General features: G+C 38.6%; 3 protein-coding genes across 3 annotated transcripts; all 3 read left to right on the plus strand.

Annotated features, from left to right (window-relative positions):
- Nucleotides 1–153: 153 nt before the first annotated feature.
- On the plus strand, nucleotides 154–6,268 carry LOC146700210 (junctional adhesion molecule-like). Its single transcript, XM_085470304.1, has 7 exons — nucleotides 154–230; nucleotides 2,773–2,887; nucleotides 2,998–3,345; nucleotides 3,895–4,242; nucleotides 4,694–4,803; nucleotides 4,898–5,047; nucleotides 5,332–6,268. The coding sequence occupies exons 2-6, from the start codon at nucleotides 2,806–2,808 to the stop codon at nucleotides 5,039–5,041; spliced, it is 1,032 nt and encodes a 343-aa protein (XP_085326430.1). The 5' UTR covers nucleotides 154–230; nucleotides 2,773–2,805; the 3' UTR covers nucleotides 5,042–5,047; nucleotides 5,332–6,268.
- A 699-nt stretch (nucleotides 6,269–6,967) lies between these two features.
- Nucleotides 6,968–7,801, plus strand: LOC146700211 (uncharacterized). The gene has a single exon (XM_085470305.1). The coding sequence runs from the start codon at nucleotides 7,070–7,072 to the stop codon at nucleotides 7,763–7,765; it is 696 nt and encodes a 231-aa protein (XP_085326431.1). The 5' UTR covers nucleotides 6,968–7,069; the 3' UTR covers nucleotides 7,766–7,801.
- A 4,199-nt stretch (nucleotides 7,802–12,000) lies between these two features.
- rab38b (RAB38b, member of RAS oncogene family) lies at nucleotides 12,001–17,294 on the plus strand. The gene is made up of 3 exons (XM_085470307.1): nucleotides 12,001–12,442; nucleotides 13,972–14,249; nucleotides 15,639–17,294. Exons 1-3 carry the CDS (start codon nucleotides 12,214–12,216, stop codon nucleotides 15,786–15,788), a joined length of 657 nt encoding a protein of 218 aa, XP_085326433.1. The 5' UTR covers nucleotides 12,001–12,213; the 3' UTR covers nucleotides 15,789–17,294.
- Nucleotides 17,295–19,040: the final 1,746 nt, after the last annotated feature.

Raw genomic sequence — 19,040 nt, forward strand, 5'->3', positions numbered from 1 at the left:
ATGGCCTAATTCAAATAAATTTTCAAAATGAAGTAAGAATAAAATAAGACCTCTCAATATAGCCAGTACTTACAAAACTAAAAAGGGTTGGCATAGTAATAAAAAAAACAACCTGTTTATCGCGGTTTCATGGAAACTCAAATTGACAGACAGACAATAAACGCACCTCATTGCCTGCCGTAGTCAAACAGGAGAAAGTACGTTCTTCGCAGCTGCACTTCATCTCAGAGGTAGGTTAATAAATTGGATTTAAGTTAACCACAATACTTTGACATGGGCTCTTTATCAACTTCAGTTCAACTTGAAGGCGGGGGCAAGCTGCGTTTAGCAGGATGTTTAGTTGGGGGTGCTGTGGTAGCCTGCGTACAAAGAGTGCACGGAGGTAAAGAACGAACGACACGTGAAACCTATCATCTCGTTTGTGCCTTTTCAAGCGGATTTTTCAGCTACTGTAGTAAACCTTGTCCATATTCAGTTTGTGGGTAATCTATTATTAATCTATTTTCTTTGTCAACTTCTAAAAGTTGAGAAAGTTGACTTAAGGGGGCAGGACGTTTGTTTAAGAGGGCATTGCCCCTTTTTTGACCCACCGTATAGCCGGCCCCGTCTGCCACTAGTCTCCACAGTCTCATTGTTGGCTAACTACCCATAGCTTGACTTTTGGAGCTCTGCATGAACGAGCTCCAACGTACCTCAGTGAACATTTTCATCAATACATACCCAGCATGTCCCTGAGCTGATATGGCCAGGGCCTGCTGGCTGTGCGTCATACAATACTGAGAGCTAAAGGTGACAGAGCTTTTACAATATTAGTCCCCAGATGACTCTCTCCCTTGAGCTTGAGATCTGTGGATTCTGTGAAAACTATTTATTTTTTTTTTTTTTTAAACCTTGATTTTGGGTAACTCTTTGTCTTTCTGTTTTTAGCATATTTATATATATTTATTTTGAAAAGCATACACTGATGTATACAAATAATGTTTATCATAGCTGTATTTTTACACTCAAGTGACAAACCCCTCAACTGGCCATACTAAACATGACAGTGGAAAGAGAAAGTCAGTAATATTACTAGAGCATAGGTGTCTAACTCTGGTCCGCGGGCCAAATTTGGCCCGCAGCCTAATTATATTTGGCCCGCGAAGCCATACCAAATTACTATTAGAGCTGGCCTACTGGTATTATACAGCTTATATATATATATATATATATATATATATATATATATATATATATATATATATATATATATAAAAAACACCCAGCACGCCCCTGCGGGCGGTTTATCCTTCAAGCTCGGGTCCTCTACCAGAGGCCTGGGAGCTTGAGGGTCCTGCGCAGTATCTTAGCTGTTCCCAGGACTGCGCTCTTCTGGACAGAGATCTCCGATGTTGTTCCTGGGATCTGCTGGAGCCACTCGCCTAGCTTGGGAGTCACCGCACCTAGTGCTCCGATTACCACGGGGACCACCGTTACCTTCACCCTCCACATCCTCTCGAGCTCTTCTCTGAGCCCTTGGTATTTCTCCAGCTTCTCGTGTTCCTTCTTCCTGATATTGCTGTCATTCGGAACCGCTACATCGATCACTACGGCCGTCTTCTTCTGTTTGTCTACCACCACTATGTCCGGTTGGTTAGCCACCACCATTTTGTCCGTCTGTATCTGGAAGTCCCACAGGATCTTAGCTCGGTCATTCTCCACCACCCTTGGGGGCATCTCCCATTTTGACCTCGGGACTTCCAGGTTATACTCGGCACAGATGTTCCTGTACACTATGCCGGCCACTTGGTTATGGCGTTCCATGTATGCCTTGCCTGCTAGCATCTTGCACCCTGCTGTTATGTGCTGGATTGTCTCTGGGGCATCTTTACACAGCCTGCACCTGGGGTCTTGCCTGGTGTGATAGACCCCAGCCTCTATGGATCTTGTGCTCAGAGCTTGTTCTTGTGCTGCCATGATTAGTGCCTCTGTGCTGTCTTTCAGTCCAGCTTTGTCCAGCCACTGGTAGGATTTCTGGATATCAGCCACCTCCTCTATCTGCCGGTGGTACATACCGTGCAGGGGCCTGTCCTTCCATGATGGTTCCTCGTCTCCCTCCTCTTTCTTGGGTTTCTGCTGCCTGAGGTATTCACTAAGCACTCGGTCAGTTGGGGCCATCTTCCCAATGTATTCTTGGATGTTCGTTGTCTCATCCTGGACTGTGGTGCTGACACTCACCAGTCCCCGGCCCCCTTCCTTCCGCTTAGCGTACAGCCTCAGGGTGATATATATATATATATATATATATATATATATATATATATATATATATATATATATAAGTTTAGTATTAAGCTTTGCTTGTTCCATATTCAGTTTTTCAGCAAAACTTGTTTGAGTCTATAAGAAAAGATTCATTCTTATATCTGGGGGAAGATTTATTTATTTATTTTCAATAAATATTAATGTTAGCCCGCGACTTTGTTCCAGTTTTGAATTTTGGCCCACTGTGTATTTGAGTTTGACACCCCTGTACTAGAGGATCAAAAAGAGAGGAAGCAGGAATGTACGTTAGACAGGTGGTTTTAATTGAAATCAAACATCAACAGCTTTCTGAATTTGTTGTGTCTTTTTGTCACAACTAACTTTTTTTTTTTTTTTTTAATCACAAAGCTTCAGAAATACACACATGAGTCTCTGTGTGGCTTCGTGTAACGACAAGCCATCCTGCTAGTGCTGCCCGGTTTTCAAACCTCAGTTAACAGGCAGTGTATCGTTTCTGTCTTTCCTCAGTTAGGCACAATACATTCAGCCTGATTGGCCGTAATGAGTATCGGGACCTTGAAAATGACTGGAAATGTATTGAGAATGGTTCTCACTCTTCTGCTCCTTGCTCCTATCAGTCAAGGTAATTCTTTATATTCTGTATATATCCTTTTGTGCGTGCTATGATGAATCAGCAAAGATGGGTATTCGATACCAATATTGACTTCTAACACTATCTGATGCGTCTGACAGGGATCCAGGATGTTGAGTTGTTCCATTATGAAAAGATGGAAGCTGTAGTGGGCCAGAATGTTTCCTTACCCTGCACTTTAAAAAGTGCTACTGATAACAAGATTGTCAGCATTGAATGGAGTAAGGAAACAAATAAAAATACAAAGCTGGGTTTGCACAGCCAGTTTTATGGAATCCATCTATTCTGGCAAAATATTACCATCCAGATTGAGAAAAACGGTAGAGATGTCCTGGGTTCCCATCTAATACTTTCTGATGTGAAGAAATCGGATGAAGGCATCTATGTTTGTGACATGGCCACCTTTCCTGATGGATCCAAAAAGGTTAAAACACAGCTAATAATCAAAGGTAAGAGAACCTAGTACACACAAAGCCATATCTAAGTACCTAAACCAGACTTTGTAGACCACCCTGGATTTAATATTTAAATAGAAATGCACAACATCTTTCTATCTAATGCTGTATTGTGGTTTCATCAGAGCACTCAGTCTCTGCCAATCTCAGCAGTTATTTACTCAGCAAATCCAAGTAAGAATGAAAACAACAAATCTAGTAGCTCTGCTAAAAGACAGTTTTCTTTTGCATATTACTTGTCTCATAACACACGACACAACACACTCTTCTGTTCAGCGGAAGGGATGTTGTTATCACAACACTGGCAGAAGACATATTACAAAATGTGCTTTTCACATCACTCAGTTGGTTGACTTTTTCTTTTTAATTATTATTTTTTTTTTACGTTTTTTGTGTGATCAGTAAATCTAATTCTATCAGTCAAGGTAATTCTTTATATTCTGTATATATCCTTTTGTGCGTGCCTGTGTGTTATGATGAATCAGCAAAGATGGGTATTCGATACCAATATTGACTTCTAACTCTATCTGATGTGTCTGACAGGGATCCAGGGTGTTGAGTTGTTCCATTATGAAAAGATGGAAGCTGTAGTGGGCCAGAATGTTTCCTTACCCTGCACTTTAAAAAGTGCTACTGATAACAAGATTGTCAGCATTGAATGGAGTAAGGAAACAAATAAAACTACAAAGCTGGGTTTGCACAGCCAATTTTATGGATTCCATCTATTCTGGCAAAATATTACCATCCAGATTGAGAAGAACGGTAGAGATGTCCTGGGTTCCCATCTAATACTTTCTGATGTGAAGAAATCGGATGAAGGCATCTATGTTTGTGACATGGCCACCTTTCCTGATGGATCCAAAAAGGTTAAAACACAGCTAATAATCAAAGGTAAGAGAACCTAGTACACACAAAGCCATATCTAAGTACCTAAACCAGACTTTGTAGACCACCCTGGATTTAATATTTAAATAGAAATACACAACATCTTTCTATCTAATGCTGTATTGTAAATATTTCACATTACTTGTGGTTTCATCAGAGCACTCAGTCTCTGCCAATCTCAGCAGTTATTTACTCAGCAAATCCAAGTAAGAATGAAAACAACAAATCTAGGAGCTCTGCTAAAAGACAGTTTTCTTTTTCATATTGTCTCATAACACACAACACAACACACTCTTCTGTTCAGCGGAAGGGATGTTGTGATCACAACACTGGCAGAAGACATATTACAAAAATGTGCTTTTCACATCACTCAGTTGATTTTTTTTTAATTCTTTTTTTTTTTTACGTTTTTTGTGTGATCAACAAATCTAATTAATCTCATGTTTTCCTCCAATAGATGACATTAAAATAACGTGTGATGTGAATGGCACTGTTGAAGTCCAAAATGGAGAAAATGTGACAATTCGCTGCACATCATTTCCAAACGCACAGTACAGATGGACCAAGGTAAAGGAAACTTGGAATTTGAAACTGAATTTAACTCTGACTTCTTTTCAAAATAAAAGGTTTTTATGTGCTACATAATCATGCTTTGCCCCAGAATGATGAAGTGTTGTCAGAGACTGAATCTCTGGAGCTCTGGTGGGTGACTGATGCTAATGCAGGGGTTTATACACTGACTGTCAACACAGGAAGCAAACGTGCGCGCAAAGAGTTTGTGGTCACAGTGCAACCACAAGTTTGAAGACAGGTGAGCGTCTTCAGTTCGTTGCTGCTCTTTGCCTCTTTGTGTCATAATAAATGACATTTAAACTATAAAATCAAAGCCTCAAGTCAAAACGGGTAAAAGTCTTACTATCTGTTCATTTAAATGTCCTATGCCTGCTTACATTGGTTTTTCTGTGAAAGACAAAAAATAGTGATATCTGTCAAAATAGCCAATAGATGTGCATACAATACCTGTACATGCTTTATAGATTCAAGTAACTGTCTAACAAAGCCACAAGTCAATATTTGTGCTCTGTCTCTTCCTAGGATGGATCTACCACCTCCTTTCAATCTCCCTCCAGCTTTAGTCAAGTATACAGCTGCAAGGTAGAGCAAGACTACAACAGAGCCTTTCCCCATCTTTGACACAGATTCAAATATGAAATATGTCAGTTCATTAGCTGAAAAGTGAAGTAATAGTAGAGTAGGGTTTAAACCATGTCTTCTCTACTAATTAGAAACCAGTACAAACCAGAAGTTTTGCAAATGTAGCTCTGTCTAAAGGTGTTTTCAGGATTTTTTTTTTTTTTTTTTTTTGAATGAGGTGGCAATTGTTGATTTATTTTTGTGTATATAACTTTGCAGTTGTAGCTGTTGATGATTTCAATTACTTTTAATTTTAATATATTTCTCAGTACCTTGAGCTATAAACCAACAATTAAATAAAATACAAGTACATAAAACCTGAGTAAATAATCCTGTATATGCTCTGATCCAATTTCCACAATTGTTCTTTTTTTTTTTATTATTATTATAATTTGTATTTCTGATTTACTAAGTTTTACAGACCAATAAACCACAAATGCTACATTTCTGCAACATATAAATTCTTCATATAGAAACATTACGTGGACAAAAGTATTGGGTTACATCACTTAATCTCTAATTCAGGTGTTTTCAGTCCCATTGCCACAGGTCAGTGGTGGAACTGAAAAATTTTATATGTGGGGCAAGATGTCTAGGCAGAGTGGCACATACCTCTTTAGAGTAGTATGTGAAAAACCCCCACATGGAGTCAACAAAATATCCACAAAAACACTTTAAAATTATTTATTGTATAATTATCTCTTCTGAGAAAAACAAAGGCTACAAGAGGCTTTTGGACAAACAAGCAATTAGCTTTGCAACTATTTTAGCCATAGTATTTTAGGTCTGATGTTTGTGCCATTTTTGTAAATACGTGTGAGCAATAAATGATCAAAAACCAGGAATATGATGGATATTGTTTTTAAGAATTTAACCTTCTCTGTATTTTGTTATTTTGTTTTATGGCTAGACAGAAAGCTAAATAGTATCCTGTTTTGTCAATGCTAAGCAGGCTGCAGCTGTACTCTGCAAAGGGGTCAAACAGCAATACAAAGGGAAATTAAAACTATACACTTGTAAAGTTAAATAAAAGTTTTGTCATTGTAATATTTTGAAGCAACATAAAGCTCTGCATTTGCTCAGTATGTGAAAACTCTAAAAGGCTGTGCTAAGAAATGCAGAGGGTTGGTGTGACAGAGGAGGACGTTAGCAGCCAGAATAAGGAGTAGATGATTGGTCTGTGCAGCGCTGACGCTTTTAGTAAATCAGGGCTTTAAATTCTATAACCAAGTAAAGATATTAGTGCAGGCATTGCAAAATATTAATGCAGTAGTACCAGGATTCTCATTCTCAGGGGATGAACTGATTTAATCTCAAGCAGGCCCAGGATCCTCCTGCAGCAGCCACCAGGCACAGGCTCCTGCAGCAGCCACCAGGCCCAGGCTCTTCCAGCAGCCACCAGGCCCAGGCTCTTCCAGCAGCCACCGGGCCCAGGATCCTCCAGCAGCCACCGGGCCCAGGATCTTCCAGCAGCCACCGGGCCCAGGCTCTTCCAGCAGCCACCGGGCCCAGGATCCTACTGCTCCACCAGGCCCAGGATCCTCCAGCAGCCACCGGGCCCAGGATCCTCTAGCAAGGCACCAACAAGTAAATCAACAGTGACAAGACGGTGAACGGAGCGAGCAAGACAACAAGCTCAATGGGGCCTAAGAGAACACCGAACGCCGATGAAATTGAGGACATCAAAAAGTCATTGGACTTTCTAACTGAGGAAACATCGGCTATCAAGCTACAACAGAAATATATCCTAGACTTAGTCGAGGAAATAAGGTCGCTACGTAACCAGAATGCAGAGAAGGAGAAACGGATCGTCTATCTGGAGAGCAGGGTCACGGACCTGGAGCAATATACCAGAATGAACGACGTGATCATCACAGGGCTGTACATAAAACCCCGGTCATATGCTCGGGCTGTGACTGCTGGCAGTAAAGAGGAGCAAGGAGATCTGGATGGGAGCTCTGCGGAGCAACAAGTAGCTGGTTTCTTGCAGTCGAAAGGGATCGACCTGGACTGTAATAACATCGAGGCATGCCACCCCTTGCCCAGGAGAAATGCTAGTGATAAACCAGCTATCATCATAAGATTTGTAAACAGGAAACACAAGAATGCACTGCTGAAGCAGGGGAGGAAACTAAAAGGATCGAACGTCTACATGAATGACCATCTAACCAAATCCAATGCTGACATAGCGAAGAAAGCAAGATACCTAAAGAAACTGGGTAAAATTCAGAACACCTGGACTGCAAACTGTAAAATATTTATAAAGCTCAACAGTACACCGGAGGAAGCCAAGGTGCTGGTCATCAAATGCATCCAGGATCTGGAAAAATATTAACAGGTCACTTGACTACAAAGGCAAGGAGCGGGACAAACAATCTAGTCATCAAAGCAGGTAATAGAAGACAACAACAGAAGCTAAAGCGTAACGTATTCAAGGATGAAACAATCAATTAATTCATTATCTGGGAATTATACATTGCTACCACAAAGGATTGCTAATCAGGAGATAAATTCACCAGTAAACACGGAATACAAAACACACTTCACAGAGCAGGACATTGATCCAGAACTGAACTTTTTTAACATCAAAAATACCTGCTACTATCATACTGAAGAACAATTCAACAAAACTGTCAAGGTCGACGGCAAAATATCTATAATCCACTTTAATAGTAGAAGTTTATATGCAAATTTTCACAAAATAAGGGAATATTTAAGCAAATTTACACATCCATTCAGTGTGATTGCAGTATCTGAAACATGGATTAATAAACAGAAAGGAGAGGACTTTGTAATAGATGGATTAAATCTTACAAATAGAAAGAATAAGAATGGCGGTGGTGTGGCCTTGTTTGTGGATAAAAATTTAAAATACAAGATGGTAGAAAAAATGACGGTGGCGGTAGATAATATATTAGAGTGTGTAACAATAGAAATTAGTATGGGAAAAGAGAAAAATGTCATTGTAAGCTGTATATATAGAACACCAGGTTCTAATATTGAAATTTTTAAGGAGTGGGTAGATAAAACATTCATTAGGACAAATCAAAAAGTCATGTTCATTTGTGGGGATTTTAACATAGATCTACTAAATCCAAACAAGCAGAGAGCGACAGAGGAATTTATTAATACAATGTATAGCTTGGGACTTTTTCCAGTGATCACTAAGCCCAGCAGGATTACAGCACAGTCGGCAACCCTAATAGACAATATATTTACTAATGAAATAGAAAATAGAACCATAAGTGGTCTCCTAATTAATGACATCAGTGATCATCTACCTGTTTTTATAGTGTATAACAGCAATTACAGGAAGGTTAAACAGCAAAACACAATAAAATACAAACGAGTGAGAACAGAAGAGTCAATAAACGCATTCAAAAGTGATTTACTCAAGCAAGAATGGGAGATGCTGTATAAGGAAAAAAATATTGATAAAGCTTATGAGATTTTTATAGGAAAATTTAAACTGTTATATAATAGTCATTGCCCAGTAAAGAAATATAGTAAAAAACAAAAATATGCAGAGTGCCCATGGATTACAAAAGGATTGCAAAATGCATGTAAGAAGAAAAATACCTTATACAGAGAATTTATAATGAACAGAAGCACAGAAGCTGAAAATAAATACAAGAAATATAAAAATAAATTAACGAGTATTTTAAGGTCATGTAAAAAGGAATACTATGAAAAATTACTGATTATGAATAAAAATAATATTAAAGGGATCTGGAAAACATTAAATACCATCATCAAAAAGGGCTCGGGGCAGGCAGACTATCCTTCGTATTTCGCAAATAATGATAGAAATATTACTAATATGAGAGATGTAGTAAATGAGTTCAATAAATTCTTTGTAAGTGTTGGGCCAGACTTGGCTGAAACAATTCCTGATATAACAGATTCTGTAGAGAAAGAAACTAGACTCATTGACCGCAATCCTCATTCAATGTTCTTAACGGTGGTGGAAGAAATGGAAATCATTGATATTGTTGGGAAATCACAAACAAAAAACTCTACAGACTCTGACGACATTGATATGGAAATCGTTAAGAGAGTGATAGAGGGCATTTCCAAACCCTTAACACACATTTGCAATTTGTCCTTACAAACTGGTACATTCCCAAAACAAATGAAAACAGCTAAAGTAACACCACTGTTTAAAAATGGTGACAGACACCAATTCACAAATTATAGGCCTGTCTCTCTACTTTCTCAATTTTCAAAAATACTGGAAAAAGTCTTTAGTAATAGACTTGACAAATTTATAGATAAACACAAAATAATAACGGATAGTCAGTATGGTTTCAGATCAAATGGATCAACATCATTGGCATTAATGGAACTGATCGAAAATATCACCAACAATATAGATAAAAGACAATGTATAGTTATTGACCTAAAAAAAGCTTTTGACACAATTAATCATGACATATTACTTGATAAACTGGAGTACTACGGCATTAGAGGAGTGGTGTTAGAATGGGTAAAGAGTTATTTGAGAGACAGGCAGCAATTTGTGAAAATTGGGGAATATCAATCAGAGTGTATGGACATTGTTTGTGGAGTTCCGCAGGGGTCAGTATTGGGACCAAAGCTGTTTATCCTCTATATCAATGATATATGCAGAACATCAGATATACTACAGTTTATTCTATTTGCAGATGATACAAATATTTTTTGTGCTGGAGAGAACTTACAGCAGCTTTTGGAAATTGTCACACAAGAAATGATTAAACTGAAAACATGGTTTGATAGAAATAAGCTATCATTAAATTTGGAAAAAACTACATTCATGTTATTCGGAAATTGTAAAAAAGATGCAGGAGCAAAATTATTAGTAAACAATGTTGAAATAGAGCAAGTTTCGGATACAAAATTTCTGGGTGTGATAATAGATAACAAAATCTGCTGGAAACCTCACATAAAGCATATACAAGCCAAACTGTCAAGAAGCATCTCCGTACTAAGTAAAGTTAAATATTTTTTGCCTTCCAAATCACTCCGGGTACTTTATTGTTCACTTATATTGCCATATTTGGAATACTGTGTGGAAATTTGGGGAAACGCATATAAAACTGCACTTCAACCAATATGTAAAATTAAAAAAAAAAGCAATCAGGATGATTAATAAAGCAGGATTTAGAGACCATACTAACATCATGTTTTTGAAATTAAAAATACTGAAGTTTATGGATCTTATAAAATATAAAACTGCAAAAATTATGTACAAGGCCAGATACAATATGTTACCAGGAAATATACAGAGGATGTTCTATGACAGAGAAGGAGACTATGAATTGAGGGGGAAATTGAATCTAAGGATTCTTAAAGCACGGTCAAAGGTTAAAACCTTTTGTGTCACTATTTATGGGGTAAAACTGTGGAATAGTTTTACTATAGATCTACAGCAATGCTCAGGAATTAGTAAGTTCATGAAAATACTTCGAAAACTGATTTTGGAAGAATATGATACCGATAAAGATGATCACCCATTGTATGTATAAAAATATCAAATTATATCAATCACGGTAGCCAAGTTTATATAGGTTCTCCTCGTGTATCGTGTGGAGTATGTGATGATGGGAATTAGGTGAATTATGTGGGATCAATAAGATGTTGAGCAGGGGTAGGAATTAATAAGTATGTTCATACTTCTTCCTACTCCTTTTCAGACCAAACATTGTTACATTATGTCAGACGATTTTGTTTTATTTCATTATATATTTTTTGTTTATCTGAACACATACGTGTGTGTGTGTATATCTACATATATATTCGTATCTGTAAATGAAAATATATGTAGTGTGTATATATTGTTTTTTGTTTTATATGTCTGAAACAAATAAAGATACAATACAATACATTATTTTTTTTATTTTATTTATTTTGAGCCTCCTATGCATACTGCTATAAAAATGCAAACATATATTTCTTGGCTGAGCTCACGCACAGGCATTTGATGATTCTCACACTCCTCCAGACTATTTTATATTCACACAATAACATAATGTGGCTTGAAGGCATGAGGGCTGGGTTTGCAGGAACATATGTACAGTAGATTCACAGTCTCACTGCATATGCATCCATGTAGATCCTATTAAAGCATTTAATATTATTGCATCCATTGTATACTTCTGCAACCAACCTAAGTACGTATATGCCAGCACTTGTTTTTGTTTGTTTTATTCCCCCAGAGAACAGATAGCAACTACCCAAACAGATGAATATCCAATTCAAATGTGGTTCAAATTTGAAGTTACAGAATAAATCCGTTTCTGTTAACTGGCTAAAACTAATCACTAAGAGTATTTTTGATACAGACTCACTTATCCACCTCTGCTCCTTGGCTGGTCCATGTTTAGAACACCGTGATGTTCTCAATTAAAAGTTATCCTCAGTTACCCTACCGCAATACAAAACGGTACCAGTGTCTGTTGTGTAATTTTTGTTTTCTTTAAGAGCAAGATTCGGGTATTGCTCTTGTTAGTGCTTATAGTTTCGTTAATATTTAACGGTCAGACGAACTTGTGATGCCAGCACGTAAACGGTTAACCCGTTGTATAAAGGGGCAGTACAGACACTCGCAAAGTCTTGTTACTTCACTGACGTCTCCTCAGAGTGGCGAGGCGAGGTCACAAGTTCCCAAACACAGCCCCACAGCAATCACACACTCCCGCTACAGGGAGGGCGGAGAAAGACGCGCAGGAGACCAGGGGAACGCACTCGAGCCAGGTCAGAGTTACTGAAAACTGCTACCGCTGCTGAGCTCTGACAGGTGGGATGACCAACTATCCTTCACACTCCAATGGTATGCAGAGTCTACGGAAAGAGCACCTGTATAAGGTGCTGGTCATCGGAGACCTGGGGGTCGGGAAGACTTCCATCATCAGGCGCTACGTCCACCACACCTACTCCACTAATTACCGGGCTACGATCGGAGTTGACTTCGCCCTGAAAGTGTTAAACTGGGATTCAGAGACGGTGCGGCTCCAGCTGTGGGACATTGCAGGTAGGGCAGTGAAGAAGCTGAGTGTGTGTTACGTGTTGTATCTGTCTGTAGGTGTGACAGCAGGCCAAATAAATTGGCAACTTGCTTTTCCTCCACAAAAGTTTATGGCGGGTGTAAGGGATCTGTATTATACGCCGTTTACACCATTTTTCCTCCTTTTGGTATTTTAAAATATGAAATGTAAAAGAACTAGTGGAGGAAGAAAAAGTTAGAAAATTTGTAGCAGTGCTGCTTAGTTCCCGAAAAAAAGATCCTTTGGGTAGATAACACTTATCTTCTAAGTGACAACGAGGCATGACTCTTCTATATTTATGAAACGTTCACAACATAGAGATGCACTGTCACTGTGGAGAGCTGGTATCTGACACAACCCACGTTCTCTCTCTCTCTCTCTCTCTGACACACACACACTGCTTAGACAAGACCAGCACACTGTTGTTCAGTCATTCATTTAAGGTATGATGTTGCATCATGTGATTAGAGCCATGTGAGGGAGATTTAAAGGAGTTACAGGAGTGTTTTGTAGCCCTAATAAAAAACAAAACCACCTTACTCAGTCACAACGAGCAAAGTGAGACACACACAGAGGTACATGCCTTATGGGTTTTTCTTCATTAAATTAAATGATTATGTCAGGGTCAAGTAAATATAGTAAGTCACATCTGATTTAGTTTGTCTACCTGGTTGAATTAATCCAGATGGGCAGATAGGCACTGAGGAGTGAAACATTAATCCTCTTTTCATCATGCGGGGAATACATTTCATATGCTTTGATTGGAAGTCATGCAAAACTTTAAAGCGCACCCTAGGCTTACTGAATGACAGTTTGTCAAGTGACAAATGTGACACGTCTGTCTGTGACTTCTCTTACACAATGGCAATTATTTATATACAGCCTTGCACGAAAGGAGGAAGCTATCAATTTCCCCTTACTTATGATGGTAAATGGCAACACTTTGTCTTTCTCAGAGAGCTTTTATTAAAGCCAGAAGTGGCCTCTCATCCATCCATTAGTATTAACTTTTCTGCTGAGAGGACATTTCCTGCACAGCAAGCAGGATGCACACACCTACGCGCTCTGTTCCGGACCAACAAGTCAAATTAGACCGCATCACGCATCTCTGAGGGAATGTGTTGTTAACAGCTAACCTGCTCCTCTAATTTTCATTTCTTGCACAAGCTCAGATGAACCCACGTACATCCACGTGCATACATCTTCCATATAGACTTTTCACATGCGTACAGGGATAAATGCTGTTTTAACCTACTTGCAAATTGCATGTCTAAATTAAGCAAATCAAGCAGTCACATTGGCCATATGTTTATGTGCAACATGATGGTAAGACTACAGGAATGTGCTGTTTCATGGGAATGCAGGCACTGCTGACTGCAGTCAGCTGTATTAGTTGTTTTGCTGCAAACATGCAGGAAGAACAATGAAAATCTGTCATTGGATCTGATGCTGGCAACAACAACGCTGTCTTACGAATGAATGAATCTCCGTGTTTGTCTGTGTTTGTGAATCACAGGTCAGGAGCGTTTTGGGAACATGACACGAGTGTACTACCGTGAAGCCATGGGGGCCTTCATAGTGTTCGACGTGACACGGCCAACAACCTTTGAGGCTGTCGTTAAGTGGAAAGAAGATCTGGATTCTAAATTAATGCTGGCTAATGGAAAGAGCATCGCCACCGTGCTGCTGGCCAACAAGTGTGACCAGGGCAGGGAGCTGACCAACAATGGCATTAAAATGGACCAGTTTTGCAAGGACCACGGCTTTGTCGGTTGGTTTGAGACTTCTGCCAAGGTGCGACCAAAGTACAGTTATAATACGTTTGCTACAGTTTGCTAGTCATTTCCGAAGTATGGAATGAAACAGATTCTTAAACAAACACAGAACATACCTCATTTTCCTAACATCATATAACAGACACACCCTTCCTATTGGAAGTCTTTTTAAGCTGTTATAGTTCCCATCTCTCCCACCAACATGTAGCCACAGCTTCCCTGCATCCTTCTCCACCAGCACCATAGCACCCAACTGTAAGCCCTGGGGGATATTGACTCATCTCTCCCTAATTTTACATATAATATATTAGCAGGGAATAATGAGCCAAGAGCCTAGATGCCAAATGCTGACTATATTGTGCTCCTTTAATCAATCAGTCATTTTAAAATAGTCTTATCTGACTGAAACAGAGATTTTTTTTTTTTTTTAGCTTTGTTCCTAAGTGTCAGAAGAGAAGCCAAGCTAAGGTAATCAGTTACTTCCCAGAGCAACCATTAAAGAAACATACAACCCCGAGCAAGAGTGCATCTAGGGATACTTCTCAAAATATAAGCACTGTTTAGGATTGAAAGAATCCCAGCCATCTCTGAGTCACACTCTGGTCACTTTAGTCAGAAATGATCATCTCCATAGAGCTAACTGGGCTTTTATATGCTCATGAGATACATTTACAGTGCAGGGTTAGAAGAAATTCCATAAGTTATTGTTAACTGTCTGGTGTTCAAAAACTCCCACATCCTACGGGGAGTTCTGCTTCCAATCAAAACCCCACTGTTTTCAGTTCTGTTCTTGAGTGGGCATTATAAAACCTCAGTTTGATGACATATACATTTTCTACCTGCTAAATGTGCTGGATAATTTGTGTTTTAGGCACCATATAATTTGCTGTAGTTATGATATACATGCATTTGGTGTTCTGCGATCTTGACCATTTAAATTACTAGGTTTAAATAAAATGTTCACACTCAGTACTCGGTGTGTTTGTCGACATTTCCAGAAGAACGCCGTAAAATTGTTTTACTTTTATGCTGCTGCATAGAATTCTGCTAATATCGCATGCACTTACACATCTGCTGTTGACACTGACGTGTTGGAGCTGCTTGTGGCATCAAGACTCGACATTCTGAAAGGTCAAAGTTTATAAGGTGCAGATTTGCCCAGAAGTGTCAGAGGTAGACTATACAAACAGATGTACCCACTCCTTATGTGGAGCAGCCAGAAGAACGTTTACTGCATTTATTTAAAGACGTACATACATGATGGTGTTTCTGTGACGGTAAAAGCAGTCCGATCGGTCACATTTTTAAAGGTGGGATCATGTAAATGCTTCTAATGCTCTGTTAGTGTTCTGACACAAGGTTAACAAAACTGGGACGTTGTTTTAATGAGTTCTTCTCTCTCATATAGGACAATCTCAACATCAGTGAAGCTGCAAACTTCCTAGTCAAGCACATCATGGCCACAGAAAACGACATCCTGAAAACTGTGGTACCCGACACAATCTCTCCGCAGCTCAAGTCCAACAGGCAGATGAGCTGCTCTGGCTGCTTGAAATAATGAAAGGACAGATCAGTGTGAGAACTGAAAAAGAATGGATGCACAGCAGGACTAAGAGGCAAAGCCATCTGAATCTTACAAGGAAAGGGGAGCAGTGGTGGTGTGTACTATGAAACGATTGGAACAGTTTAGGCTCTTTGGTCCAAACTAGAGTTGAACATTTTAGTTTGTTGCGCTTTTGAGGAGCAAACCAAAGCTTGCAGACTGAAGTCACTTGAAGTTGCTCATTTATTTAACACTTTTTGTTGTAACGTGCCATGCTGCGAGTGTGAAGATTCTGCCGGAATAATGAAATAACACTGCTGTCTGTGCTTTTCGTCACAATGTGGTGTGTTGAGCCAGAGAGCATAGACACAAATCTCTGGTCATCTCTGCCTATTTTTTTTTTTTAACCTAATTAAATTTTTACTCTTACAACAACAGCTCGCTTTGGAAAAACACTGGCAACATCTTCACCTCATGAATGGTATGAAAGTTCTCCCGATACGCTTGATGCAACACACCCAAAGGACTCAATGCAAATACACATCTTTAATTTTATTCTGCACTAGCCAAAGAAAACAGTACTGACCTCTTTCAGAGGATCCCATTTATTTATTTATTTTTTTGCTATTTTCTAATGATGTGAAATTTTCACTTTTTAAAAAATAAATAAAAAAATCAAATAGGTTGTTTATATAATTAACTTTGAGTATTTAACATTGGGTAATGTATCAAGATAAACTGCTTCAAATCTGTCACACAACTAACGAACTTTAATTTGTTGGTTATATCTGTAATAACAGTTTGGTTGTGGCAAGAAGCTGCAAAGAAGTGGAGTGAAATATTTTAGGCACACAAACATCCTGGAGCCTGCTTGGTGTAAACAGACTTTTATGGCCATGGAACAGACGTGCTGGAGCAATTCAAGTTTATGTGGTCAAAGATTTCCCAGACATATGTCTTTGTCAATAGTAGGGGAGTGGTTGTCATACTGCTAAACACTGGGTTTTAGGCTTATAACATCTAAATGGTAAATGGACTGCTTTGTTATTGATCTCTCACAGTGCCTTACACTACAAGCTACACTCACATAGCATCTTACTCGCAAGGACAGTTCAGTTCATTTCAGCTGGAGCCGTGGACCAAACCATCAGTTTCCGATTACCAAAACTTCACAGTGTTAGTTTGGCCCACGCTACCTCCTGAGTCACACTTTTATCAGAAGTGATTATTAAGTGTCTGTGTATGTAATTTTTCTTCATCAGAACCTAACCCCTTGTATCCATGGTAACTGGAGTCTTTTTGGAGTATCCTCCAACATCTTTGTGAAGCTATTTCTCTCTCTTTGCAGGCACACATCAACGCTCATACCCATATAGGCAGGTTTCTGTAATCTCTGCATCCTTGTTCCTGTTCTCCTCTTCTTTTTATTGTTTCACTGTGTTTTTTACTCGCTTAGCTATTTGAAGTTTTTCTTTTGTATGTTTTCTGCTTTTTTTTTTTTTTTCCTTTTGCTTGCTTCTATTCTTTGATTTACATTTTATACATTAGGTACATTATGCAGATACTGTATACAGCATCTTCTACATACTATGGGATTTAGTACTTAACCTGATTGTCCAGTTGCCTTGCATTGAGCCTGCTCCTGTGTACTACTTGCTAGTATTAGCCTCTCAATTCATGCCATTCTTTTTCTTCTTCTTCTTCTTCTGTGAATTAAGACATAAATTTAAGTTAGCTCTCATATCCTGATCTGGATCAGCCCACTAATCTGGATTAAATTAATTGTTTGGTTTGTTGGCATTTCTGCAAATGTACTATGAGAGGTTGCTTTCATAGCTGACTGAGGTTTATATGGCAGTGTCATGTGGTAGTGTGAGTTTTTATTGGTTATTTACAGCTTGCATAAGGGTGGATTTAAACAAGGGCCTCTCCACAGAAAAATGTCACATTTTTTAGCTCATCATGAGAGCGTCTAAATATCATGCATCTCTCATATGATATCAGAATGGCAGCGTTACACTTTACAGGCACAGGAAAATGTGCTGTGAGAAGTCATTGTATGGTGTGTTTGAGAAGCAAAGAAAGACTTAACATCCCTTCTTTAGTTGTTATGCTGTGTGCAGATTGTACTTGTGTATTTATTTTAAAGCTGTGAAATCAGTTAACACATATAAACCATGTTATCTGTTTTTCTAACACTTTCATAAAACTTCATAAAACAATGATTTTATTCATCCACTTTAACCTGGAACAAACATTTATTTTCTGATCACTCTGAGGACCACTGTAAGACAGTGAACAGAAAATCAGTGTCTAACTTTTATTAGTTTAATAAAAATTATACACTGAGTTTGTGTGTGTGTGTGTGTGTGTGTGTGTGTGTGTGTGTGTGTGTGTGTGTGTGTGTGTGTGTGTGTGTGTGTGTGTGTGTAAGGCTGAATCAGGACTCTAAGATTCTCATAAGGAAGCCACATGATTGTTGATTAATCTCTGCCCGAGGGTTTAGAAGATTAGGTCATCTGCTTGTGGCATGTTAAGGCATCCTTACCAAGAAAGCATCAAAGCATTTTAGAGCTCAGTCATCTGAAAACCATCAAGTTGTATTTTGACGAAACAGGATTTCCAGAAAAGTGACAAAGGACAAAATAAGATAAAGAAAGTCACTGGGCTACCATGTGCTTCCAGCCAGAAGAGGTTCAGTTGTCTTTTGTCTATAAATCTGCGGAGCAGCAATCTAGGGATGGAAATGTATTTTTCCAAAGGATAAACACCCATTTGATCTTTTGTTGTTGTTGTTATTTAAATTTTTATTTGGAATCAGGGGTGTACATGCTATTCACACCACAACAGCTTTCACATTATAATTTTCTTTGATAACACATGTAAACCCAACATCAATGAAGAAAGTAAGTAAATAAGGTAATATTAACATAACTTTGAGGAGGTTAGCAAGTAGAGAGCGGAAGTATCTGCTCTAAATGATAATACATCGTCAATCCAGGATCCCAAGACTTAAACATTACTCCTTTTCCTTTTCCTTTCCTTTTCCTGTCTTAAAATAAATGTCAGCTTCTCAATCATGTAAATGTCGTGAACTACAATAATCCAGTTTTTCACCATTTTCTTGTCGGAGTCAATTAAATTTTGTACAGATATTTGTTTTCGAACTCATCCAGTGTATCTGCTCTTAAACGTAAATATAAGATCTCAAAAGAAAAGGGGACTGTTATCTTAAATATTCTTCCTATAGCTATCTTTAGCTGAGAC

Source organism: Copadichromis virginalis, linkage group LG10, assembly GCF_057382275.1.
Source record: "Copadichromis virginalis isolate Kocher_CV1m ecotype Utaka linkage group LG10, C_Virginalis_male_GT1.1, whole genome shotgun sequence".
Taxonomy (NCBI): Eukaryota; Metazoa; Chordata; class Actinopteri; order Cichliformes; family Cichlidae; genus Copadichromis; species Copadichromis virginalis.

What these genes read in the sequence shown, in the direction of transcription:
- LOC146700210 (XM_085470304.1), top strand. Translation starts at nt 2,806, where the DNA reads ATGAGTATCGGGACCTTGAAAATGACTGGAAATGTATTGAGAATGGTT. An exon ending in AACACAGCTAATAATCAAAG is followed by an intron (nt 3,346 to 3,894) that starts GTAAGAGAACCT and finishes TGTGTCTGACAG; the next exon opens with GGATCCAGGGTGTTGAGTTG. An exon ending in CACAGTACAGATGGACCAAG is followed by an intron (nt 4,804 to 4,897) that starts GTAAAGGAAACT and finishes GCTTTGCCCCAG; the next exon opens with AATGATGAAGTGTTGTCAGA.
- LOC146700211 (XM_085470305.1), top strand. Translation starts at nt 7,070, where the DNA reads ATGGGGCCTAAGAGAACACCGAACGCCGATGAAATTGAGGACATCAAA.
- rab38b (XM_085470307.1), top strand. Translation starts at nt 12,214, where the DNA reads ATGACCAACTATCCTTCACACTCCAATGGTATGCAGAGTCTACGGAAA. An exon ending in CCAGCTGTGGGACATTGCAG is followed by an intron (nt 12,443 to 13,971) that starts GTAGGGCAGTGA and finishes TGTGAATCACAG; the next exon opens with GTCAGGAGCGTTTTGGGAAC. An exon ending in GGTTTGAGACTTCTGCCAAG is followed by an intron (nt 14,250 to 15,638) that starts GTGCGACCAAAG and finishes TCTCTCATATAG; the next exon opens with GACAATCTCAACATCAGTGA.